Genomic DNA, 24,106 nt, shown 5'->3' with positions numbered 1-24,106 from the left:
TCCATTGCTAAAATTAAGATCTGGATCTCTTTCTCTCTCTCTCTCTATATATATCTGCATCCAGATAAAGCAGGTAAAGGTAGTATTCACTTACCAGCGCTAATATTCCAAATGGTCAATCGTTGTGGGTGTGTGCTCTCTACCCCTGCACTGAGGATTAGAGAGTCATGGCTTAATACTTGCTGGCAGAGGACTACTCATGGGAGTAAAACGTAAGCAATTGACAAACTGTTTGTAGAAATGGGAGAAGAGGGAAGAATGGTCCCCTAGATAATGTCCCTGAAATCCAGCACATGAGTATAGAATAAAGCCATACTGGGTGCATCTACATGTGCACAGTTACTGCAGTAACTTAGGTTACTGTGCAGTAACTGAAAATTACCACACAGCATGGGTGCATGTCTACATGTACACACCCATACTGCACAGAAACTAGGGTGACTTATGCTGAGTTGGGCATAAATTTGCTACCTGCCTGGTGCAGGTAACAAATATACAGCCACTTAGTTACTATGCAGTAAGACACGTATAGACACCTTACTGCACAATAACATTGTGTGTGCGCTCCAGTTTAGGAGTAACTTTACTCCCAAGTCCAAGTACACACAGCGTTACTGCGCAGTAATACCTGCACATGTAGACACCGATCCAAAAGCCACTTACTCCGCAGTAACTTACTGCACATTAAATACACATGTAGACAAGCCCACTAATCCATGTCCAAAGATTTCCAAAGCCCTTTTCTTAGCAATCTGTTCACCTGGGGTTTGATTCAATTTCTAAATGTCTGCTGTGAAAAGATATTTCCAGCAATGGTAGAGGCTTACGGTAAGGTGGAGACATAGAACAGAAATCAGTTGTCAAATCACATTGATTTTTATGGGCTTTCCCTGTGTACACTGAGACCAGGTACATATGGACTGCTCTCAGAGCTGCTTTTCATATTCATCAGTACCCTCATGTGAGAAGCAGAGAAGTAGCAAGACTTACATCAGTAAGTCTTGCTTATCCAAGGCAGCCTCCTTCATAAAAGGATATCCTAGCAGTCTTGTAAACAGAGGACAAAAGAGCATTCATCTGGATGCATATCAAATTATTAATTTCTTTTATTTCTCACATAATATAGTAGAAATATATGGCCCTTTACAAATACTAGTGAGTGATGGAGAAGAGATGGAAATTCTCTTTCAAGGAATTTATTGTCCATATTCACAGCAGAAGATGCTGTTGTATGTGATTCCACAGTGCTCTTCCACTCTCATGTCCTTGTGCAACAGTAGGATGAGGATTCTGGCTCCGCATTATTCAGATTGCTAACAGGGACCAGTGAAAGACATGACAGGCTTAGCTTGTTCCAGAAGGTCCATGCCATTATTCCATAGAGGTTACAGCAAATCTAAGTATGGAGGCAGGGAGAGGGGTCTCTCTTCTTTGAGGCCTGCCCCACCCCACCCTGCAATATGGAAGCCATCCTCCAACACCATTTCCAGCTCACTCCTCTGCCTTTCCCATCTTGCAAAGACAGGAGCATCCCCATGGAGTACAGAGACACTCTTTGTCATCAGATGCCATCTGTTGCTATAATTATTGCAAACAGCAGGTTACTAAAGAGTCAAATGCTTCTTTGGTTATGGAGCCAGAGCTGTGCATAAAATAAGGTCTCCCAGCCTCTGTCCCCTGACCCAGCTGGGGCCCGAGCCCTGTTTTGGCCAGGTGTTCCTGCCGTGTCCCTGGTCCAACTGTTCCCTCCTCGTCTTCCTCCTGCAGCAAAAGCTGGCTCCCTCCCCCTTCCATCTGGCCAATTCCCCAGCCCATAGAGAGGTGGTATGTTGTGTGGTGTGCCTGGTTTTCAGAGGTTTAAATATAAGGAGAAGACTGATGGAACCACAGCATAAAAGGGTCAGGCTACCTCCAGATCCCAGTATGCAAGCAATGGGCAAGAGCCTTCCCCTATTACCTCTGCCTCCAGGGATCTTGATTCACATGCAGAGGCACCAGCTAGGTGTTCAGACCTTCTCAGAAGGACTTGGATCCTCAGGTCCCTGGTCCCATCTGGGAAGCAGGGAGAAGGGCTCAAATAACCCAGACCCTAACTGAAGTGGGCAGTAAGATCCTGGCACCTAGTCAGGGAAAATTGTCCAGCAGGAAGGCTGCAACTCCTGAATGCCATCAAGGAGAGAAGAGAAAAGTCTTGGGCTTTGGGAAGGAGTTCTGGGGGTAGAGGAGGCTCCTGAAGACCCAGTGAGAGGGGTTGAGTGTCTGGGGGTCTATTGACAGGTCTGGGTGAACCCAGAGAGAGGGGCTGTGGGTAGTGGACCTATAAAGGGGTCTGGGTAAGCCCCAGACAGAGAGGCTGAGCATGAGAGATCTATGGAGGGGCCTGAGAGGGTGGACCCATAGGTGAGAGGGCTGACAGCTGGAGAAATGACCCTCAAAATCTCAACTGGTCCATGCAGGGCCAGGCCCAAGAAGGGTCAAAAGGTTGATATAGACCATTGCAGAGACTGTCAGAGTGGGGGGAGGTCAGAGTGGGCCAAAGTTCCATGCATGGCCACAGCCAGAGAGGAAAGGGTCAAAAGCCATTTGACCCGGGATGAAGATGACTAGAGCAGTGCCATTTGAGTTGAAGGGTTTGAGGAAAAGGGGTTTGAGAAAGAGGGTGTCAGGGCCAGGGGGCCTGGAGGTGAGATCAAGCTAGTCCCAGGGGCCCAGAAGTCTGTATGCCAAGAGGGGCAAAGAATGGGGGGCTGTATGCCAAGAGAGGCTGACATCAGGGGGGTCCCAGGATGGACCAGGAGTTAGATCCAGATGGCCTAGAGAGTTCTCCTGGGTAAGACCTGAAACGGCACCCAACTGGGACTGGTTAGCATGGTGCAGCTGCCTGTGGCAGGACAGCCTGCATGACATCCCACTCATAGACCCCCTCAGGGAAAGTTAAGCAAGGGGTGTCCAAAGCCTCAGCTCCCACTGACTTTTGGGTTACCCTGTGGAGGGGAAAGGCTAAGGGTCCATACCCTAACAAAAAAGGAAGGGGAGAAACCAGAGAGGCCTGGCAGCCCAGGGAGGGGTTACATGAAAGGCCTATAAGGCCTTGAACACAAACCTGCTAGTCATTAGAATAAGACCAGGGCAGCTTTCAACGTTTTAATAACAATTAACCTCAAGGTTTTGCAGGCAAGGGCACAATGGACTGCCCATAGATCAGGGTAAAGGAAACATTTTTTGGTCTCCAGGGGTTTTATGGCCAACCTTGACACGGTACCCTGTGATGCCCCAATCTTAATAATGGGCCAAATGGGAAACCTAGGATTTGAACTTCCTGAGCACTTCCAGAGTTTGGCTCCAGGACACAGTGCCCATTCATTGTAGACTTTGATAGATATACCTGTCAATTGTAGATGACACTCAATTGTCCTGTTCACACTTTACTGGTGCTGTGGTTTCTTGATGACCAGCTGACTGGTCCTGTCTTTGGAAATAGACTCTGATCTTACTCAGGTTTCTGATCTTACCTGCATTTTGCCACCTATAATTAAGGAACCTGCACAGGTTCTGCAGACCTCTCACTGGATCCTTCCGGTATACAGAAGACAGCACAGAAAGGCTGATATTGTGCCTGGCCAGTGTCTGTGAGGAAGGCTTCGTGAGCAGTTTCTCTTTTATCAAGGGTTGAAGTGAAGCATAGCATTCAAGGCTGGAGTAGCTGAGCACAGACCTTGGTTCCTGCACTGGATCAATCTCTAGGACGGTGCACAGGTCCTTTACAGCCTCAGCAGCCTCCAAGGCACTGAGCTCATTTAACTGTTTCCAGAGGTAATTGCTAGCCAGGTGTTTTAGGTGGTAACTCCCAGCTTTGGGGATCTTCTCTTTAATCAAGGGCAAAACATCCAAGAAGCCAAAGACAGTCTCACGGAATTCCCTTCCCATGCCAAGAGTATCCAGGGCTTTAAACAGGATGGGGAAGCTTAGTGACCAGAGGGCAAATCCCACAAGGATGGGCTTGTGGACAGTGCGCAGGTGGCTGAAAAAGGGCTTCATGCCAGTTTCATAGATGAGCCCTTTTTCAATCATGTCAGGCAAAGATTTCAGTGGTTGAATCAAGATGATAAACTTCTTGCTTCCATCTATCACAGCCAGCTGAGTGATTTCACTACCTGTTGGGGATTAAAGACAGAAGAACAATAAAACACAGAGTAAGATCCTGAGCAGGGAATCTCTATGAACTTAAATAAGCTACAAGTCAGGGGAAGCTGATGATCTGTACCACCATCTGTCTACCCCTTGCCTTCACCCAAGCACCCCATCCGTTTCAGACATCTGAGCCTAGCCTGAATTATTCATGGGTCTTTTAACTAATCCTTCCCATGTACACTACCTACTGCATGTCCCTATGCCTCCAAAGTTCAACCAAAGCTTCCCCCTTCCATATTTCATACCAGAATCCCTGAGTGTGCAAAGTATGCTGATACTCAAGCACCTGAGGTGCTTGAAAAGCAGGCATTAGTTCACTCATACATATCACTTCAGAAAGTGAATGGTCTCTCTAAGACATCTTGGGATCATAGATCCACAACCCTGCATGGTCCTGGGGAACATGCACTGGTAGCCTACAGGCTGCCAGGCAGGTTGAATAAACTTAAAGGAATATATTCATGTTCCCCCAGTTCTTCTTGCTCTACCTAACAACTGAGCTACCTGGCTTTGTCAAAGGAAGAGTTGGCACCTTCACAGGACTGTCCATTCTGTGTAAGCAGGGGGCTATCTGTGGAAATTCCCACACTCAACACAGGACTCCAGCTAAATGCTGAGATCTAGCCAACATGGATTTGTGATCGGGATACACATTTCCCTTTGCCAAAAGTAGTTACCAGCTCCTGGGATCTTACGTAGGAGCTTCAGGTCAAAGAACAGCAGTGATCCTTGTCTTGTGTCAAACTCTTCAGGTAGAAGGTCATCGAGAATGACTGGGAGATCCCCCTCATGGCTTTTATAAGAGATATTGCTGGTGTCATCTGGTAGACTAGAGCTCTGGAAAAGGAAAAGGCTATATGATGCCAGGGTAACAGATCTGGAAACCAGATGTGGTATCACTGAAATAGGAGCAAGATATCTGGGGCTGTCCAAGATTACTTCAGGTGGCCCTACCTGGGTGTTTCAGTAAAGACCTAGAGTGACCACCTCAAGGGATGCGAGTGGGTGAGAAAGGAAGGATGCTTCAGTTGAGTACAGTGGTAGTAGCAGCCACTGGAGAACTGTCTCTGTCCTGCCACAGATGTCCTTTGTGACTTTCAACCACCCTGTCTCATTTGCCCATCTGCACAATGGACAACTGTATAGGGGTATTGTGTGGCTAAAGAGTCATCAGATATCTCAGGTCCCACAAGGAGGGATAAATATAACCACCAGACAATGGCAGTTAGTTGCCAAACTCAATTCCAAGGAAGTCCTCACCCAAAGGTTAACTTGGGTGATTTATATCTGAGGTCTAAGCCCTGGGTCTGCCTCACATAGGCATGAGCTTCCATACTACAAAGCTACACCCACGGAACAGTGTCCTCACTAGTGCTGTACTCGGCTCTACGTGTTGCTAAATTGCACTGCCACAGTCCATGTGATCCTATCTTTGTGATGCAGTAAACTGAGCCAAACTATAGTTCTTTCCCAATAAATTGGTGAGAAATTTGTTTGTCCTCCTAACAAAAGGAAGTTGTTTTTTACACAGTGTGTAATTAAAGTGTGGAACTCATTGCCAACTGATACTGTGGATGCTGACAGTTTAGCCAGATTCGACAAGGGATTGGACAGATTCTTGGAGGAAAGGTGCATCAGTAGCTATTAATCATGGGAGTCAGGGGCACAACCTCTGAATCAAAATGTCCTAGACCTTAAATCCTGGAGGCTGCAAGCAAAAGAGGAATAGAGAGAAAAACCTTGGTCATACACAAGTTCACTCTCCTTTTAAGCATTCACTCTCTGCTGCTCTGACACAGGCAACTGGTAAAAGAGAGACCTAGGGTCTGACCCAGTAAGTGGCTGTTCTTATGTTCTCCCCTCAACAAAGGACACAAAATAAAATGCCTTTGCCCCTTAAGTTCAGGCCTCAATTTTTCTCCAGCTTCTCCCTGAAACAATACACTTCTGAAGTCTCTCACTCTCTCAGCTGAGGCCCCTTTTAAATGCTCCCAGATGGAGATCAGTCCAGAGACCCAATTCCCCCTCCCTGCACCTCATTGCCAAGCAGACCTAGCAGCCCCTTCTGGGTCCTGAAAACATCTTATCATCCTGTTACAGCATTCGAGCACACTCACCATTGACTCTTCATCACTGTCATCCTCTTCAGAACTCTCCAAAATGCTAATGAGAGTAACTGCAGTACAGAAAAAGACACATCAGGGTCTGGCTTGTGCTAGAGGGCATGGGCACCCCATCAGTGAACCTGGAGCAAGCCTCCTTGCATTCACCATAGGGTAAGTTCATGTACACAGCTGACAAGCTGTATATTCACACTGTTGCTTACATCTTGTTGACCTGTCTGTATATACATACCCTGGTATCTTTTACTATTGCAAAATTGAAAAAGCACAGAATTTCATCTATAAGTTTCAAATGGCAAAAAAAATATCTTAACCGAACCATATTTTGTTCCCTTTTTGAACAAAGTCACACATTATGGAGCATCTGCCCCTTTACAAAATCAGAACAGTCACTGAATTTCCTACCAGATGTATGTGTCACTGAGTCCACATCTAGTTCAGGAATCCCCTTGTAGCTCTATTGCTACAGAACTGCCGTTTGAAACCCTTGCAAGACCCTGGCAATCTCTGCTTACCTTCTTGAGGGATGTTATTTTCCAGGGGTTCTGTCAAGTCAGCTTCCTTCACTGCACCAGCACTGTTAGCCATCCAGCCAGATCCATTTCCTGTTGAGGAACTGGTCCCTGGTTGTTCCAGGTTGGGCTCTCTGGCCCATTTTTCCCATTTGCCATCATCTGCTTCAGTCTTAATAAACTTTGCAGGGGATGATGGGATTTCTGTGTCTTGTCCTCCTTTCCTCTTTGTGATGGAAGATGAGAAATGGGCCTGAGCAATGAAAGTGGACCATTAAAAGCTCATAGTGTTCTTCCTGAGAATAACATCAGCAGGGGATGTGGGACCAGATCTTTGTGGATGGATAATAATAGGTATTTTCCACAGTTGGAGACACAAAAGAAAAAATGTAGTGATATATTCCAATTTGAGGACTGGGCTGGAATAGACAGCCAGACAGACAGTCAGGTGCAGATGTTCTCTGCTCCTGGACAAAACCCTAGGTGCACAGTGAACTGGTGTTGCTCCATTGGCCTCCACCAAGCACAGAAGGATGCAGCATGGAATCATACCCTCTGCATAGTCAGGGCTTGTCTTCACCAGCTACTTACAGCAGTGTGGATGTAGTTGCACCAGAATATCAAGATTTGCAGACACATGGTGTGACTTCTTACTCCAGTGTAAGTGGCAAATTGCCCAGGAGATCATATTGCTGCTCAAATCAGAATTATTTCTATATGGGACCTGGCTGTGGTATTTGTGTGGGTGCATCTGTATTTCAGCAGTCCTACAGCTGGCTTCCTATGCTTCTTTGTGCCCTGCCCAGACGAGCCTCCCTGTTTAGCTGGGTGGCCTCTGTGGTAACGGTGACTAGATGCCATCTGCTTGTATGAAGCCAATGTACAGCCAAGTTCTGCCTCTTGGTGCTCACTTTTTCTATGAGTCAACCTATCAAGCATAATTAAAGTTTATGGGTCTCCACTTGGCAGGTTGTGGGAGGTCAACCTAATGGAGAACCGCTCATGAATCTCTACACTGTGCTGATGGTAGCCTATGACATATATATTGCCCATATGTCCCTATTTCTCAGTGATGTTCCTACATCTGAACTTGATGGCAGGGTTAGGGATAGATTGGTTGGTCATGAAGGCAAGGCTCTGGTACCCTGCCTCATGCTGGGAAGCTCTCACTCACATGAGTAGGCCCACTGGCTCAAGTGCCCACCAGCAAAAAGAATGGTTGCAAGATCTAAGCTCAAGTGACTGGGAAAAGGATGGCTGAGGAGCCGAAGGGGGCCACGTATTAAAATCATCTGCATTCAAATAAGACAGATCTAGTAAAATGTATAAACCATTTAGATGTCCCTTCCAGCAAATCATTCTTGTTGGCATCTGGCCTTGAATTCCCGCCAGAAGCGCCAGGAAAGTTGCATCCCTCGCCCACCTTCACACACTATTTTGGGATGCCCATGATACCCCCAGTACAAAAGCAAGCCTCACCTCATTGGAAATCTCTGGAGAGCTCATAGGGGACACTTCTAGAAAAGGCAAAAAAAGACATTGGTGATAAATGGGTTGAAAGACTGGGAACAACAGCAGCTGTCTCATAACAACACCCTGCTCTTACATCAGTCCTTTCCTACTAGATCTCAAGACTCTTTGAAAGAGGAGTCAGATGGAGAGACTGGTCACAGAGCAGTGAAAAGACATGGAGGACTAAGCCTTCCCTGTCACACTCCATAAAGAAGGGGTGGGCAATTTTGGGGGGCTGGAGAGCCACTTAAGGAGTTCTGGTGAGCCCACCGGTTCCACAGGCAAGGCGTGTGGGGAGCAGATCCCAGCTCCTCTTCAGGCCCTGGCCCTGTACCATGACTGCCCCATGATCCCAGCCTTGGCCCCAATCCCCACCTGCCCACCCTTTTCCTGGACACTGCTCCTGGCCCACCCGTAGTCCTGTCGTATCTACCCGGCCAAGCACACCCTGCCCACCAGGAGGTCAGCCAGTCTCCAAAGAGACCCTACCCGCCTGCCCACCCACTCCGTCTAGTGCCCCTGGCAATAGTTGTGGGATGGATGGCCCAGGGTGTCTGGGCAGTGGGGCCGGATCCAGCAGCGGTGTCACTACTGGCTGTGGCAGCTGGAAGGAGCTGCTGCTGCTAGGGCTCCTGGGAAGCTGAATCCAGCTGCCACACTGCCTCAGCCCCACCATATGCACTGCCCCAGCCCTGCCACACACACAGGGGCAGCAGAACTGGCAGCACACACCATGGCCCGGGCTGCCCCCACACCTAGGTCAGGCGGGGCCAAGGGACCCACTGTGGGCCAGATAGAATCCCTTGGTGGGATGCAAATGGCCCACAGGCCATATTTTACCCACTTATGAACTGGTCCTTGTAGTTAAGGAGGGACCAAGAGTTGCTGGTGCCTCACACTAGGAAGTACTCTGCCTACTATGCATTCATCCTGGCCTGGTCAGCAAAATGATCCTGCGTGGAGACAACCATGTCCCAGGTGCCTCCCTGGATCACCATGTCTTCCCCCTCAACAGTTGGTGAAATACCTTTTCCCTAAGGATTTGCACCATACCTGAGTTCAGGGTTGACTGGGCTAGAGCACTACCATATGCCCTACCTGGATCAGCATCTCCTCCAATATCCCTAGTGCCTGATGTAGGGAGCATAGCTGGAGAGAGGAGATGGTGTGAGGTGTCCTGAGGGGCAAGCAGTCCTTCTTCATTGCTATCAACAGGGAGATGGGTATGCTGTGGAGGAGATTCTGGAGCATACAGACACTCCAGGCTGAACACCAGTGTGTTCCCATCTTGTTGGGACTCAGTAGATGGACCTGCTGGAAGGGGACACAAGAGGGAGAATCAGGAGCTGAGGAGGTGCACATGATGTGCCACCTGATCCATTTAGTTAGACATGGAGGAGCATAGTATGCCCAGGTGTCTGCTTGCCAAAGTGGTGGGAATGTGGAGATAGGGTTGAGGTAGGGAGGGCATGGAGAGTCCCACTGGGAAACCCTAGGCACATTGTGTAGTCACCTTCAGATGATTACACCAGAGGCAGGCCGTCTTTGATGGTATCTCCTAAGCAGTGAGGGACACAAACGCAACATGAGGAACAAGGCTCTAAAGCTGCAGGCTATGCCACTGGTGCCCAGCATCCCCATGCCCATCACGGTCTCGAAAAGAATTCCCTTCAGCAGGGTCACATCCTGGGTGGTTACACAGGGACCCTACACTCCCCAACCAGCTGTCTCAAGAGCTGTGTATTTATTGCAGGGATGGTGAGCATCTGCCCCAGTACTTCCTGCTGCATAGCTGCACTCCTTTGTTCTCACTCAGAAACCAACATCGAATTCTCATGGGGCCACTGCTCTGAGACCTCATCATGCACATGACCAGGGCTGGTTCTTCCTTGTGGTAGGGCTGCCCATGTGTCACATACACAAGTATGTTGCACTCTCACATCTCTCTAACTTCCCTTCCAACAAAGTGAGCAGGTATGCTTCTCCCACACTAGACACATCTTACAGGGAAACACTCCAGAGGTGGCTACTACTTTCTGGCCATTTTGGAGGCACCCTTTTCCCTGTGCACTTGGGATAGCTGCCCTCTTAGCCTGCACACTGAAGACTGAGCTAACTCCTGCTACAGCTGGGGCTAACATTCAAGTTGGGGCTCTATCGCACTCATGTTATCCAGGGTTGAGGCACAAAGGAAGCAGTCTGTAATAAATATACCTGTGAGTTTTGTGCTCCCCTGGGGAGGGAGCCAAAACTCTGTCCCAATGGGCAATACCAAGTGTTTATTTTACACTGAGCATTAGATTCAGAATAGCCAAAGGAGAGCATCCATGTCTGAAAATTTGATTTAGCCCTTTTTGGATTAGCAAGTCATTCCACAACTAGTAGTGTCTTTGGGCTGCAGACCCAAGAAAGGCCATTTGTGCCCAAAAGCTTGTCTAACATCTCCCTCAACTACACAGTTGATCCAACAAAAGAAGTCACCCAAAAAGCCCTGGCTTCTTACGTATTTCCTGGCCCATCACAAGTACAACAACACTTCAACCCTACTTTTAGATCATAGATCCTTCACTATCATATGATTGGTTACCTGAGGCACATTTCCTGATTGGATAAGTAAAACACTTCTGGAATAAGGAAGATCACTAATAAGAAATCATCCATTATACAGGTCTGTTTTTCAGACAACTAAATGTTATGCTGGAAGTTCAGGACCAATAAGAATTCACAAGTATTTTCATGGGCACCTCACATTTTTCCAAATGCACATGGCTAATGAACTCCCACTGCTCAGTGAACAGAACTCAACATTTGTTTTGGAGGAATTATATATGAATTAGGGTTGTACGAAGCTTTGGTCCCTGATTCGATTCGGTGGAGATTCAGCCTGGTTCGGTGGTCATATCTTTGAATTAGAATCAAATCAGAGGATCCTTTAATTTCTCTGAATCAATTTAGAAAGATTCGGCGATTCGGACATAGACACAGCTTAAAATGTTTTTTCTACATCCCTCTAGATACTGGGTGGCTCATGAATGCTGCAATGCTGGGGCTCATGAAGTGTCCCACAGAAGCACAGGGGGTTCCCCAGCGCGCTCAGCAGCAGACCCGGAAGTGGACCAGACATACTTCTGGTCCACTTCTAGGTCCACTGGGAAGCGTGCTGGGGGACCCCCTAAACCCTTCCAGCTTGGCAACGGTGCCTCCTGGGTCGGAGGGGGGGCATCTGGGGTCCCCCGTGGCCGATTGCAGAGCTGGGGAGGTGTGTGTGTGGGGGGGGGGGCGGGCAGCACACTCCCTGTCATACCCAGAAGTGGACAGGAAGTATTCCCAGTCCACTTCTGGGTTCCCTGCCAAACAGCGCCCCCCCCCCCGCCACGCCCCTGTGGGATGTGCTCCATGCACACCAGCATCGCAGCATTCACAAGACGCGCTGCTACCTCAACGTATGTAGAAAAAACATTTAAAACTGTGTCTATGTCCAAATCACTGATTCTCTGAATCAGTATCGAATCTTTGGATTTGGATTCGGCTGAATCGAATCAAGGAGTGATCCGAATCAACAAATAGAATTACTGTCCCTGACTCAGGTTGAATCCAAATCTGAATCAAATAGGGCCTGTTTTGCACACCCCTAATATGAATAATTTATTTGCCATTCAGCCTATTCTGGAGAATGTGCACCGCAAGCAGACCAAATCATACATTTTGGATAACAGGAAGTGATCATTAGGAAAGATAATATAATGCCAGAAGGAACAATTACACTCATGTAGTCAGAGTTCCTGCACAGCCCAGGCTAGAAAAATTTCCCTAAGAGTCTGCAGGATTGATGCTCATCTTCTATTCAATGGATTTGTCCACCTGCCACCCCATGGTCCAAGCAGCCCTTGAATTACTCTGTATTCTAGAAGTTTTCTATCCCCTTGCTGAAGGTCCTTGCACGTGCACAATCACAGTCCATATCTTGGACAGTGTTCTCCACCCCTCTTCCAATATAATATATGTAGCTGGATAATTATGCTACAGCCCCATCATATAGCAATGGAGTCTACAGACTCACTCTATCCCATCACGACAGTACTCAGGGGTAATTATGGTACCATGTCCACCACAAACACCTCCGAGGCCTATTGGCATGTCAAAGGAAGCTAGTTACCATGGTCCCCCATCACTTGTTCAACGAGGGCCTCGAGTTGGGTTTTGCACTCAGAGAAGTCTCCAATCTGGACATCAGATGCCATTGTCAGGGGTGGCTGTTTCTGGAGTTCCACCAAGGAACGCTTGATGAAGGGGTGCATGTCCATCACCACCTGGTCCGATGCATAGAGGTGCATCTTCTCCACGAGCTGCTCAGCAGCCTCCATCCTCATGAACATGGCTCTCAAGTGTTGCATCTTCCCCTTCAGGTCCTGGTGCTCCTCATGGTGCTGCCTCTCTGCCCTCTTCAACAGCTCCTCCCCCTTCTCCTGGATCAGCTTGACCATCTCCTCTACCTTCTTAAGGATCAGCTCCCGAGTTTCCTTCCACACCTGGTTCAGTTGTTTTTCTTTGTCATGGAGGTTGTTGCAGGCACTTTCATAGTGGCTCTTTTTCTGCTTCAGCTCTTCAGTCATGCTCCACAGCTCCTCCTGCCTCCGCAGGATCTCCGCCTTGATATCACAACACTGACCCCTATGTTCACTATCCAGGAGGGCACAGATGAGGCACTTTGGCTTGCAACAGATGCTGCAGTAGATGCTGTGGAAAAAAGCACAGTTTAGAACACTCATTTGGATTTGGATTTGGTTCCTCCATGTTGTTGGTGGTCTCAAGACACCCTTCCCATAGCCAATTCATGGAAGAAGTGGGGAGGGGGAATGGACAATAAAGACCTAGTGGGAATACCAACATACCAGACTGTGGGTAACTTGGGATGCTCAACCAGGCTGGGCTTCAACAGACTATGCATTTAGAGACCCACGTTACCTCCCTCAAACTCCTACCCACTGGGTTCATCTACACGAGATGCTTTACTGAAGATTCGAGATAATTACTGTGCAAAAAGCATCACTGTCTACATATGCAGATGCTTACTGTGCAGTACTTTGCTCAAATCATGAGTAAATTTGCTACCTGTACAAACAAGTAGCAAATTTACTCCTGATTACTTACTGCACAGTCCAGTAGATGGCCGACTGGGAGCAAATGTGCTCCTGGTCAGCCAGGCAGGGGGTGGGAGATTGTTCACTGTTACCGGGAGCTGCCTGCAGCTTGGGTGGGCTCCACCTCCAGAGTCTGGGTGAAGACAATGTCCCCCTGTCCCGGCAGCATGGATCTCCCAGCCACCAATTCACAATTCCCATCGGAGAGTGGGGGCTAGGAGATCCATATCTCCCAGCCCAAGCTCCATAGTCATGGGGTCTGGGTTGGGAGATTCTATACTGCCCCCTCACTGGGGCTACTAGGCCTTACACCCCTTTGGCCTCAGGTGTCTGATAATGTGCTTGGACCCCTCCCCTTTCCCTCTACAGGGTAACCCACCAGGTCATGGGAGCTGAGGTTATCCAGCGCCCCATCCTCACCTTTCACTGGGAAGGCAATGGTGTAGCATTTCCTGGAGACCATCCTGCCACAGGCAGCCCCACCACACCATCCAGCCTGAGTAGGGTGTAGTTTTAAGTCATTCCCCAGCACCAGGACCCTTCTCCATCCCCATAGCCCCTACCCTGACCACCAGGTGTTCTGGGAGCAGCAGCTCCAGCCAGATGTCCACCCTTCAGCTCCCAATTGTAACTGCCAGCTCTGTTCCTCAGGGTCTGGTCTTATACCCAGGGTGCCTGCTTGCAGTCATGTGACTGCCTAATTAGGCTTCCTTGTACCTGCTGGCTGCTCCACAGCCTGCTCAGTCCTCTTAAAGTGGTAGGCACAACCTGTGCTCTGCCACAGCAGGGCATGTTGTAACTATTCCTGCCACGTATGACTTGAGAAAAAATATCCCGGGTTGGAAACATTACCAAGCAATCTGGGTCTTATGTGTAGTGCAGAACAAGTTACAGGGCTTCCGGACACCCTCAAGAAACTCCCTGAGAGACCCAGCCTGAAGTTCCTTCACATTCCTGGCCTCATGGCTCTCCAACTTCAGGAACTTCTGATGCAACTTAAAGCATGTGAGACACATAAATTCCTCACAGTCTGAGCACCAGAACTCCCCCTCTGTTTTGCAGTTGCCACACCCTAAGCCTATGCCCATGACTATTTTCTGGTAGGTTTTCATCTGGGACTGCAGACTGGTGTACAGCAGGTTGTCCTGGTTTGGGATCCCACCAGGTTGCAAGATAGGAACCCGGCAGATGGGGCACTGGTCAATGGGCTTGTTCTCTTGCAGACAGTCAATGCATAAGGTGTGAAGGCAGGAAAGGAGCTTGAGCTCCCTGGATTCATTCCGGCATCCATCACAGAGCAGAAACTGGAACTCTTCCTCCACCACCTTTAAGGAGAAGAAAGGGATAGAGATACCTGGCATTAATCATACTATGATATTATCCCAATGGGAGATGACCATTGGGCAGGGAGAAAGAGGTGTTACTAGTGCTGCTAGAAGGTCATTTGATGGATACCAAGCAATAGAGACATCTGGAAAGATCCAATGTAGCAAGGCAAAGCTAGCTTGACTGGGGAGTCCAATGGCTGAGGGAAACCCTGGTTGTGAGAGTCTGTAGCTAGTCCTTCCCACCACTGCTTGGGAGGTAGAGGCATGTAAAGAGCATGATGGAGCAGACTACTGGCTGGGCACAGCCATGAGGGTGTAGGACACAGAGGGCATGTCTACACATGCTGATTTAAAGCGCTTTAGCCCAATTTAAGGTGCATTAAAGGTGCATATATACATGTGAAGGCCCTTGATGCACCTTAAAAAATTGCCATTTTTAGGCTATTCATGCCTAAATTTGATATGTGCAAAAGCAGGTATCAAATTTAGGCATGAAGAGCTATAAGTGCATTAATGCACATGTAGATGCATTAAGGCACATTAATGCTGTGTATGGACTGAAGTGGAACTAACTTTAGTCCCATGTCAGTCTGTGCACACAACATTGATGCACTTCAATGCGTGCATGTGCAGATGCGAGCCTAAATTGCTTTAATGCACATTAACCTAAAATGCATATTAGCCCAAATGCATATGTTGACACAACCAGAGCCCTTCCCATCTACACTTCCCCTCTCCCTCTGCCCTAGCTGCCTGCTCACCACATTGTTTCTCCTTTAAGCTGTTTCACATCAGCTACCTCCTCCAGTCTTCATCCCATCCACAGTGCACATGCCCCTTTCTTCATCTCTGCATCATACTGCCTCTTTACTCACAGGGGGCTTTGAGGGGTGACTCCAAGCTGAAAGCCCTATTGCACCCAGCCTCAGGCCATCTCCCTAAAGAACTTCAACACCCCCCCCCATTACTGCAGCATCCAAGTAGGTCACAGGCACTGACTGATTCAAAGGAGAAGAGGTTGATGTCATATATTTAGATTTCAAAAAAGCCTTTGACTTGGTCTCCCATGATGTCCTCATGGTAAAATTGGGTGACTGAAGCCTCAAGAATTTTACAGTCCGATGGCTGAGGAACTGTTTCTGTGGTCAGACCCAGAAAGTGATAGTTGATGGAATTGAGTCAACATGGAGCATGGTGACCAGTGGCGCCCCACAAGGCTCAGTACTCAGATCAGTACTCTTTAATATATTCATAAATGATCTACATTCGGGTGTCAGAAGCGGACTGGCTAAGTTCACAAATGACACCAAATTATGGGGAAGGGCAGTAAGATGAACATGACCCACCAATGCATTGCTGCAGCCAGCAAAGCAAATAAAACTCTGGCTTGCATCTTCTGATGCATCTCAAGCAAGACCCAAGAAGACATCCTCCTGCTTTACTCGGCTTTGGTGAGGCCGCAGCTGGAGTACTGCATCCAATTCTGGGCTCCACAATTTAGACAGGATGTGGAGAAGCTTGAGAAAGTCCAGAGGAGAGCCACGTGCATGATTAGAGGGCAAGAGAGCAGGCCTTATGAGGAGAGGCTGAGAGGAATGGGGCTCTTCAGCCTGGAGAAGTGCAGGCTCAGGTGGGACTTGGTGGCAGCCTGTAAGTATATAAAGGGTGTGCGCTGGGAACTGGGAGAACATGTGTTCACCAGGGTACCCCAAAGGAAGACAAGGTCACAAACTGCTGGAAGACCATTTCAGGCTAGAAATAAGGAAAAACATTTTTACTGTCCGAGTCCCCAGAGTCTGGAATAGACCCCCTAGAAGTGGTGCAAGCACCTACTCTGAATACCTTTAAGAAATGCTTGGGTGTGTATCTTGCTGGGGTGATCTGACCCCAGCTGACTTCCTGATCCTTGGGCAGGGGGCTGGAGCTGATGATCTTGTAAGGTCACTTTCAGCCCTAATGTCTATGAAATCTATAAAAATCTATGAAATCCTCACAGAGCCTCTATCAGGTAGGGAACCATTTGCCCTCTTGTTTGCCAGGGGAACGGAGGCCCAGATCCACCGAATGGCTTGTGCAGAACCACAACTGGTATCTGTGCAAGTCCCAGAAGTGGGGCCAAGTTCTTCTGACACCCCGGCGAGTTCCCAAACCAGCCCTCCTCTCAACGACAGTGCTTTGAAGAAGGCCGCAAGAGGGCCCTGGGGCGTCATTGAGGTAATTTCCTAGTCTGCGCTGCTATCTGCATGCTGGGGAGTTCACAGGGCTGTTGCCCAGTCACTACCTCCCTGCCACCTGGTTGTCTCTGCCTTCCCTGCTCCCTTCCATACTGGCTTCCCCCACACACTTCCTACAGCCATCTCTGCTGCCCAGGGGGCAGCCCTGCCACATCCCCTACCCCCAGTGTAATGGCACATGCTCTAGCCACAGCACCACCCACAGAAGGAAATGAGGCAACCAGGGCCTAGGAGCTGTTCAGCCTCAGATGCAGCTTCTTTCCCCTCCGTCATCTTTGTACATTTAACCTACCCGCTTGATCCTTAACCCCAAGCAAAAGCCTCTAGCAGAAGGTCCGGTCACGGTGACAAACTTACAGGGGTTGAGGAATCCTGGTCAGCCGGAGGCTCCTGGGACGTGGCATCCATGATCTGCACTCGCAGTTTCCTCTGGGGCACCCAGATGCTTTCTGAGCTTGGTTGCAGCTCAGTTTTCTTTCCTCAAAAATGAAAGTAGCTTTGCTTCCGGGTATCAGGCAGAGAGAAGAGTCTGTGCTCTTGCCCTGCCCTCTGGTGATCAACCACAATTTTCATATGTGATGCATCCGGCAGGGGAGGGGAGGATAGTCTGAAATCTTCCAGCCCTCCTGCACACAAAGCTTGTCATGCATTTTTCCTTCTGCCTCCTGGCCTCTCAAAGCACAAGGGAAGCCTGGATCAGCCCTGGATCTCTGTTTATCTTGAACGGCTCATTCAGAGGCTCAATGTGTTGCTCTGATTCTGCTCCAGATCCTGTTGGCAGAAAGTCTTCCTGGTAGAGAAGCAGAACAAGCTCCCCTTGGGGGCTGGTGACAGAGACAGCTCCAAGTGTGGGCAGACTCTACTACATCCTTGGCCAGTTCCCAATTTCCCCAACTGCAATAACCCCCAAGAGATGTTTTTACTAAAGTGGAACAGCAAAACATTTCAGACGTGTCTCTGACAGGGCATGAGGTGAGGGGTCTTGTGTAGGCGGCATAAACTAATGCCCCTTCGTGCAACAGGAAGGATGCAGTAGGGCAGGGCTGGATGCTAGGGGCCAGCTCCCTCCTCTCCAATCTGCTCTCCCAGGAAAGTGTTTCCATGGTCCTGTTTATTTCTGTGGATCCTGGATCCCCTCCTGCTAGCTCTTCTCTGGCCCCAAACTCACCACATTCTGGGTGACTTAAAAGGCAAACATACCCTGCCATGGTCTTGTAGCTGCCAGGAGCTTGGCTGTGAAGACTTGGAAGGGGCCAGGTGTTCAAGCCCATCAGCTAAGTGACTCTAGAGAATTAGACAAGCCATTCCCCATTTGCCACAGCAGTGATGCAGGGTTCCCCATGAAACACTCTGAAGTACTGCAAATGTTACCTCTGCCCCTCCCCAGGACTCTGCTTGACAAAGACCCATACAGTTTGCCCATCTGTCTAATGCCGCTGTTAAATTGTTGCCTTAAGCACCAGTCTGGTCCACCCATTGAGGGAAAAATGCCAGCCCCTGCCCACTGTGTGCTCATAGCCATAAGGAATTGCATAGTACAATGATGCACCTCTATTCTCATCTGTCATGAGATAGCTCCTCCCAATCTTGTCCTACATCAAGTACCTTCAGTACCTTTCTTATGCTGTTGTCTGTTAACCATTGATGAGGCCATTGTCTTTTCAGTTGAGGCTTATAGATAATTTTGATATGTTTCCAGTATGCTGTTATGGTTCTTTTTTCTTTTAAAAACATCTCATGAGCATTCAGAAGCAGTGAAAAGGGCCCATAGGTGGAAGTAATCTCTCTTAGGCTAGGTACAGTATGATAGTACTATTAAACTAGTGGTTCTCAACCTTTTTAGATTCAAGGCATCCCTTGCTACACTCAAGGCACCCCTTCAGAAAATGTCAGTTTTTCATATTCACTCTGCTTTTGATTACAGAAAAATACTAGAGCAATTCTTCTCTTGTAAGTAATTCAGAAAAACCACAACAGACCAGAATGATTTTAACACTCTGGATTCCAATTTGAAATCCCTGGGTTTATCTTGTAAATCAGATCTGCACACCTAACAGTCCTAACGCTGCATGGGCACTTTGTGAAAGATCCCAAGGCACCAAAATAGAAAATCACTGTATGAAACATTTGCAAACATGCCCTGAGGTCAAACGGATTAACTCTTCTTGATTCTGGGCTCTGTTACAGTTGATGGCATTCTCCAACCTTAAGAGCTTATAGTCTGAAGGAACATGTTGTGGCAAGATCAACACCACCCTGAGGCCAGATCTTCATACCTCTTTTGATTTCCATGAAGCAGTGGTTTAAACCAACAGTAGATATGGACCCTCATCTCCAGAGCTCTTTGTAGCTTCGCTGTTTTCACATTGGGTATATCCTCGCTACAAAAAGCTACATAGATCTCGTATCGCATCATATCATGACACCTGTTTCTGCAATCGGAAGACCACCAGAAACCTATAGTAGGGTCAAATGCTCCCTTGGTTATGGAGCCAAAGCTGTATATAAAACAAGGCTTCCCTGCGTCTGTCCCCTGACCCAGCTGGGGCCCTAGCCCTGTTTTGGCCAAGTGTTCCTGTCGTGTCCCTGATCCAACTGTTCCCTCCTCGTCTTCCTCCTGCAGCAAAAGCTGGCTCCCTCCCCCTTCTATCTGGCCAATTCCCCAGCACATAGAGAGGTGGTATGTTATGTGGTGTGCCTGGTTTTCAGGGGTTTAAATATAAGGAGAAGACAGAGGGAACCAGAGCAGAAAAGAGGCAGGCTCCTTCCAGATCCCAGCATGGAAGCAATAGGGTAGGGCAAGTTTAAACTGGTTTCTGACCACTAAAACCGGTTTATGTGTAATGTCTGTCCCTAGCCTTAAAGGTCAACTAAAAGTGCTAGCCCTATATAATAAACACTTTGTTGAATTTTTTTCCATCCCATTTTTACCTCTTTCTCCTGAGAAAATTTGAGGAAGGAAAGAAGAGATGGACATGAAACACAGTGACCATTTTTTCCTGTTTTAGTGCAACCCTAAGCTCCAGTCTTAAACCATTAAAATCTGAGATACAAAAATATGAATGGCTTCCTGGGAATGTTAACTTGGCCACACTGAACAAAGTATACATGTTCTGGCATACCTGTGGCAATTAATATTAAATTAGTTAATTGATTATTAGGCTCAAATACTAATATAAGAGCTTAAGAAAGTTAAGGCATATCTTTAAAAAGCAACACAGAAATAGAAATTAAAACACGATATATTCTTTTTACTCTAGGGAGGTTTTTTTGCATTTCCTGACCCTTTTTAGTCTCTTTACCTAAATACAGTTTAAGAGAGTTGGATTTTTAACACAAAAAGTGATCAAGCCCCAAACAACAGCAGGCTTCCACAGAAAACAATCTTAACCTTAGCCTTGGATGGCTATGGTCTAGTCTGGTGTGCAGCATTTCAGCCACAGCAGGGCTGATACCTGGGCTAACCATGGGCAGCGTGCACAGCCCTTCCGAACAGCATAGGAGTCTATGGCAAAGCAGGAGACAGGAGGCAGAAGCACGGTGAAAGAGCCACCGTCAGTCTGTTGTCCTCCAAACCTCGCAGGACCACGGAAGAGCTGGTCAAGGTGAGTCAGGCCACTGAGCCACACAGCTGAGTTGTTCTGGCCCTGCACATCCTTGCCACCCTAGCACCTCTGGGAAGTGAAGCAAAGAGTTTCTATGTCTTGCTCAGTGTTACAGAAAGTCAGTAGGAGAGTCCAGATTAGAGGCCAGCAGTTCTGCCTGTCAATCCTCCACTCAAATGACCAGTCTCCTGCTCTAATCTGTAATCTGCTCTCTGTATCATCTCATTGTGAAAACACATGAACAGGAAATAAAAGGAAACTCTTTCCTCTTGGTGACTCACTCAGGAACTGGAGGGGAAGGGAAGCAGGGGCACAACAAATAACTGCCGGATCCTACAAGTGACTTCACAGCAGAGGTGCTAATGATTTGAAGCAGGCTTTTGGGGCAGGACAGTCCAGAACTCAAGGCAGAATAAAGAGCACTTCTACACTAGTCTGAACATCGAGATCAAGTACTACTACTCCACGGCTAGCTCCACTTAAACTTGGATTCCTTGGAAGTCAAAGTGTTTTCTGTTTGAGGTGTGGGATTTGGTGCCAGTGTACATCAGCTGTCCCCAAAAACAGCGCCCAGAGACAAGAGCACCTGGTACATCTCGTCTGGCTCAACCAGGTTTTCCCTGAAAACCAAAGCTGCCGGTCTGCTGTCCCTCCACAACAACAGAGCTGGGGGAGTACTGTGGTGCAGGGTGAGGAAGGGACAATGATGCTTGATGCCTTTAGCCCTGTGAAATCCCTCTTCTGATCCAGCAGAGCCTGATTCATGGAGCAAAGAGTTATGCAGAGGGACAGTGACAGTCTGGATTTGTTAACGTATGATTTTTCCAGCAGTGTGTTCAGCTGTTTGGAGGACTGCTTGCCTCCAGCTGTCCTACCTTTCCGCTAAAGAACCAAACAGTCCATTTTACTAATTGAGCTCCTTTGTTGAGAAAGTACTGGGCTCTGAGGAGGCATTTTCAACCCAGTTTCAACTGAAACACTGAATTTTTCAGGCTTGTTAGAAAGACATGCATATCATTTAGCTTCTTAAGTATGCCTTCTTCAAAACTATTTGAGATAATTTCTTGCAATGCCCTACCTCTAAAGGCCATTCCAGCTTCCTCCACAGCTCTTGGCTCTTACCTGCTGAGGAGAAGGTCCAATACTTGCCCTGGAGGTAAGAAAGCCCTGTATGATTTAAAAAAACATGCCGGCATGGGTAAAATCCCTGTGGAGGAGAAATATGTGTTTCTCCACGCTTATGGCTCTGGAGTCCCCCACAGCCTGTGAAACAAAAGACCAAAATCATGACATGAATCATAAAACAAGGAGAGTCCCCACTCTGAAACTCCAATTCAGTTTTGCCTTTTGATAACACAAATAATCGTATAGCACAAATTACTGAAGTGTCATTATTTGATTGCCGGTGTAGAGATGGCACCAATGACAAACTTTGTTAGAACCAGTGATCCTTCTTCACAGTATTACCTTGACATCCTCCCTCCACCATTTCAGTAGCTAACTGTACCCCAGACACAAGCAGATCTTTCCTCTCCCAACCAGAACAGAGCTGGGACGCACTAGCGGGGAGAAACATGTTCAGGGCAGAGGAACCAGCACAAGTCCGCAGTCGCCCTCCTCTGAACCAGTGCCAAACCCCACGTCCACCCAGCACTGGAGGGGGGAGGTCTGTTATCAGAAGTATGTGTCAGTAGAGGAGATAGAAAACTAAGTCTTGACCATGTGGAATCAAACTCGTTTTGTGAAGGAAGAGTGTTAATCCCATGAGTCCAGGCATATCCCAGAGGTAGCAAAGTATTTTGTCTCCCTTTGTCCCTCTTCAAGTTTTACATCTAGATACGATATTTCTTGTCACTTTTAAACTTGCCCTTGCACTGGCTGGAGCCTGATCCAAGCCCAGTCAAGTTAATGGGAACAAGCCATCATTATTACTTGAGAGACAAATATATGTTAATAGTGGGAAATAGTCCCTGGGAGTGATTCAGTGACTTGTGTGCAATGATAGCCAGGGTGGAAAGTTCTAGATAGATAAAAGATGCAAATATGTACATTGACAACAACTATTGGATGTTTTCCCTCTTTTGTGTTTTTAAATAGTCCAGTTATAAAAAGCAATATTAGCAGAGACTAGTGGCAGGGGAAGCAGGGGCACAACAAATAGACTACTGGCATTAAGAGGCAGAGAAACTTCAACACAATGTCTGAGTTTCTTCATTCCTGTATTTCCACGTGCACCGAGGTCCTGGGGCACTGTCCCTGCAGTGTCAGGGCTGCATGCTGAGAAGCACCTCCTCAGTCCCTTTCTCTAGTCATCGTTATCCAACTGACCTCCCACCAGCGCTAACAGACCTTTATGAACAAAAAGACTTGTTTCCTTGGAGCTATGTAGACAGTTCACACGAGTCAATGCAAATCTATACCCTCGGGGTAATGCCCGTTCACAGTCCCCAACAGGCCTCCTTGTTTGTAATGGCTGTAGATAAACAGTTCGTGATACGTGTGTATTTTGGGCCCCCTCAACACACGCAGGCAAAGGCGTGATGGGATCTAATGCATGATTCATGCAATCACACATTATCTTGCATTGCACCATAATGCTGGTGTGCTGGTGTGCAGGGAGCTGGTGTGCAGGGAGCCCTGCACTGGCAAGAAGCAGGCTCCCCCAGCTGGGAGTCCTACGCACCCCAGTTGAGGGGCTTCCAGTCAGAGGGGTGCACCAAACCCCTTGTGGCCAGAGGACTGCCACAGGGGCAATTTGCCTATCCCAGGGGTGTGGGAAAGTGTCCTGGATGGAAGAGCCCCACAGAGGTGATCCACCACCTCAGGAGTGCGGGAAACCCACAGAGCCAGAAAACCACTGCAGTCCTTGGGCCCCAGGGGTTTTCTGCACCTGCAGGGCAGGGCGATCAGCCATGTAGCAATCTTCTGGCCCCAGGGGTTTTCCTTACCCCCAAGGCCTAGGGATCATGGCTGCCAACATTCCTAGGGCTCAGGGGTGCGTGAAACCCCCAGAGCCTAAGGATCATGGCTGAAATGATCCCTAGAGCTTAGAGGTACATGAAACCCCCTGTTGCCATGATCCCTAGTGCTTGGGAGTTTTTCACTGGCCATGGTGTACTCCTCCAGTTGGAAGCCCCATCAGGTGACGGGGCTCTCAGCAGCAGGGGAGACCTGCTACATGTGCAAATAAAAGCGTGATAGCAACCAGCTGTAAAGTTGTTCTCAAGTTTGTACTTTATAAGTTCAAGGTCTGACTTTATAGCTGGTTGGAGCTTTCTATTTTGTGATAACTACTTTGCAGGGGTACCTGGCCTCCAGATAATTGCCCAATTAACCAGTTAATTGTGTAATACTTATAATGTATAGAGGAGGCCTAGGATTAAGAATATTATTTAAGGGGAAATTTAGACTGTCAAGAAAAATGTTAAATTTGAGCCATGGTCTTCCAGACTAAGTAGAG

The 24,106-nt window shown here is 48.0% G+C and overlaps 1 protein-coding gene across 4 annotated transcripts in view; it reads right to left on the bottom strand.

The window, feature by feature from the left end:
• Positions 1-1,088: 1,088 nt before the first annotated feature.
• LOC106737998 (protein PML-like) overlaps positions 1,089-24,106 on the bottom strand; it is a 75,416-nt gene continuing 52,398 nt past the window's right edge. Inside the window, exons 1-9 of one of the 4 annotated variants that reach the window (XM_059714898.1) lie at positions 17,399-17,717; positions 14,332-14,804; positions 12,495-13,075; positions 9,437-9,649; positions 8,306-8,343; positions 6,830-7,079; positions 6,309-6,367; positions 4,869-5,028; positions 1,089-4,154 (exon numbers count right to left, since the gene is read on the bottom strand). In XM_059714898.1, the coding sequence (XP_059570881.1) occupies positions 3,406-4,154; positions 4,869-5,028; positions 6,309-6,367; positions 6,830-7,079; positions 8,306-8,343; positions 9,437-9,649; positions 12,495-13,075; positions 14,332-14,804; positions 17,399-17,449 (2,574 nt within the window). In that variant the 5' untranslated portion in view covers positions 17,450-17,717 and the 3' untranslated portion in view covers positions 1,089-3,405. Of the gene's footprint in view, positions 4,155-4,868; positions 5,029-6,308; positions 6,368-6,829; positions 7,080-8,305; positions 8,344-9,436; positions 9,653-12,494; positions 13,076-14,331; positions 14,805-17,398; positions 17,718-24,106 lie in introns of those variants that run through there. The other 3 variants (XM_059714896.1, XM_059714899.1, XM_059714897.1) reach the window with 3 other exon arrangements.

The sequence above is a fragment of the Alligator mississippiensis genome, chromosome 11 (assembly GCF_030867095.1).
Source record: "Alligator mississippiensis isolate rAllMis1 chromosome 11, rAllMis1, whole genome shotgun sequence".
NCBI classification, from domain to species: Eukaryota; Metazoa; Chordata; order Crocodylia; family Alligatoridae; genus Alligator; species Alligator mississippiensis.
This window is presented reverse-complemented; position numbering and strand designations above follow the sequence as displayed.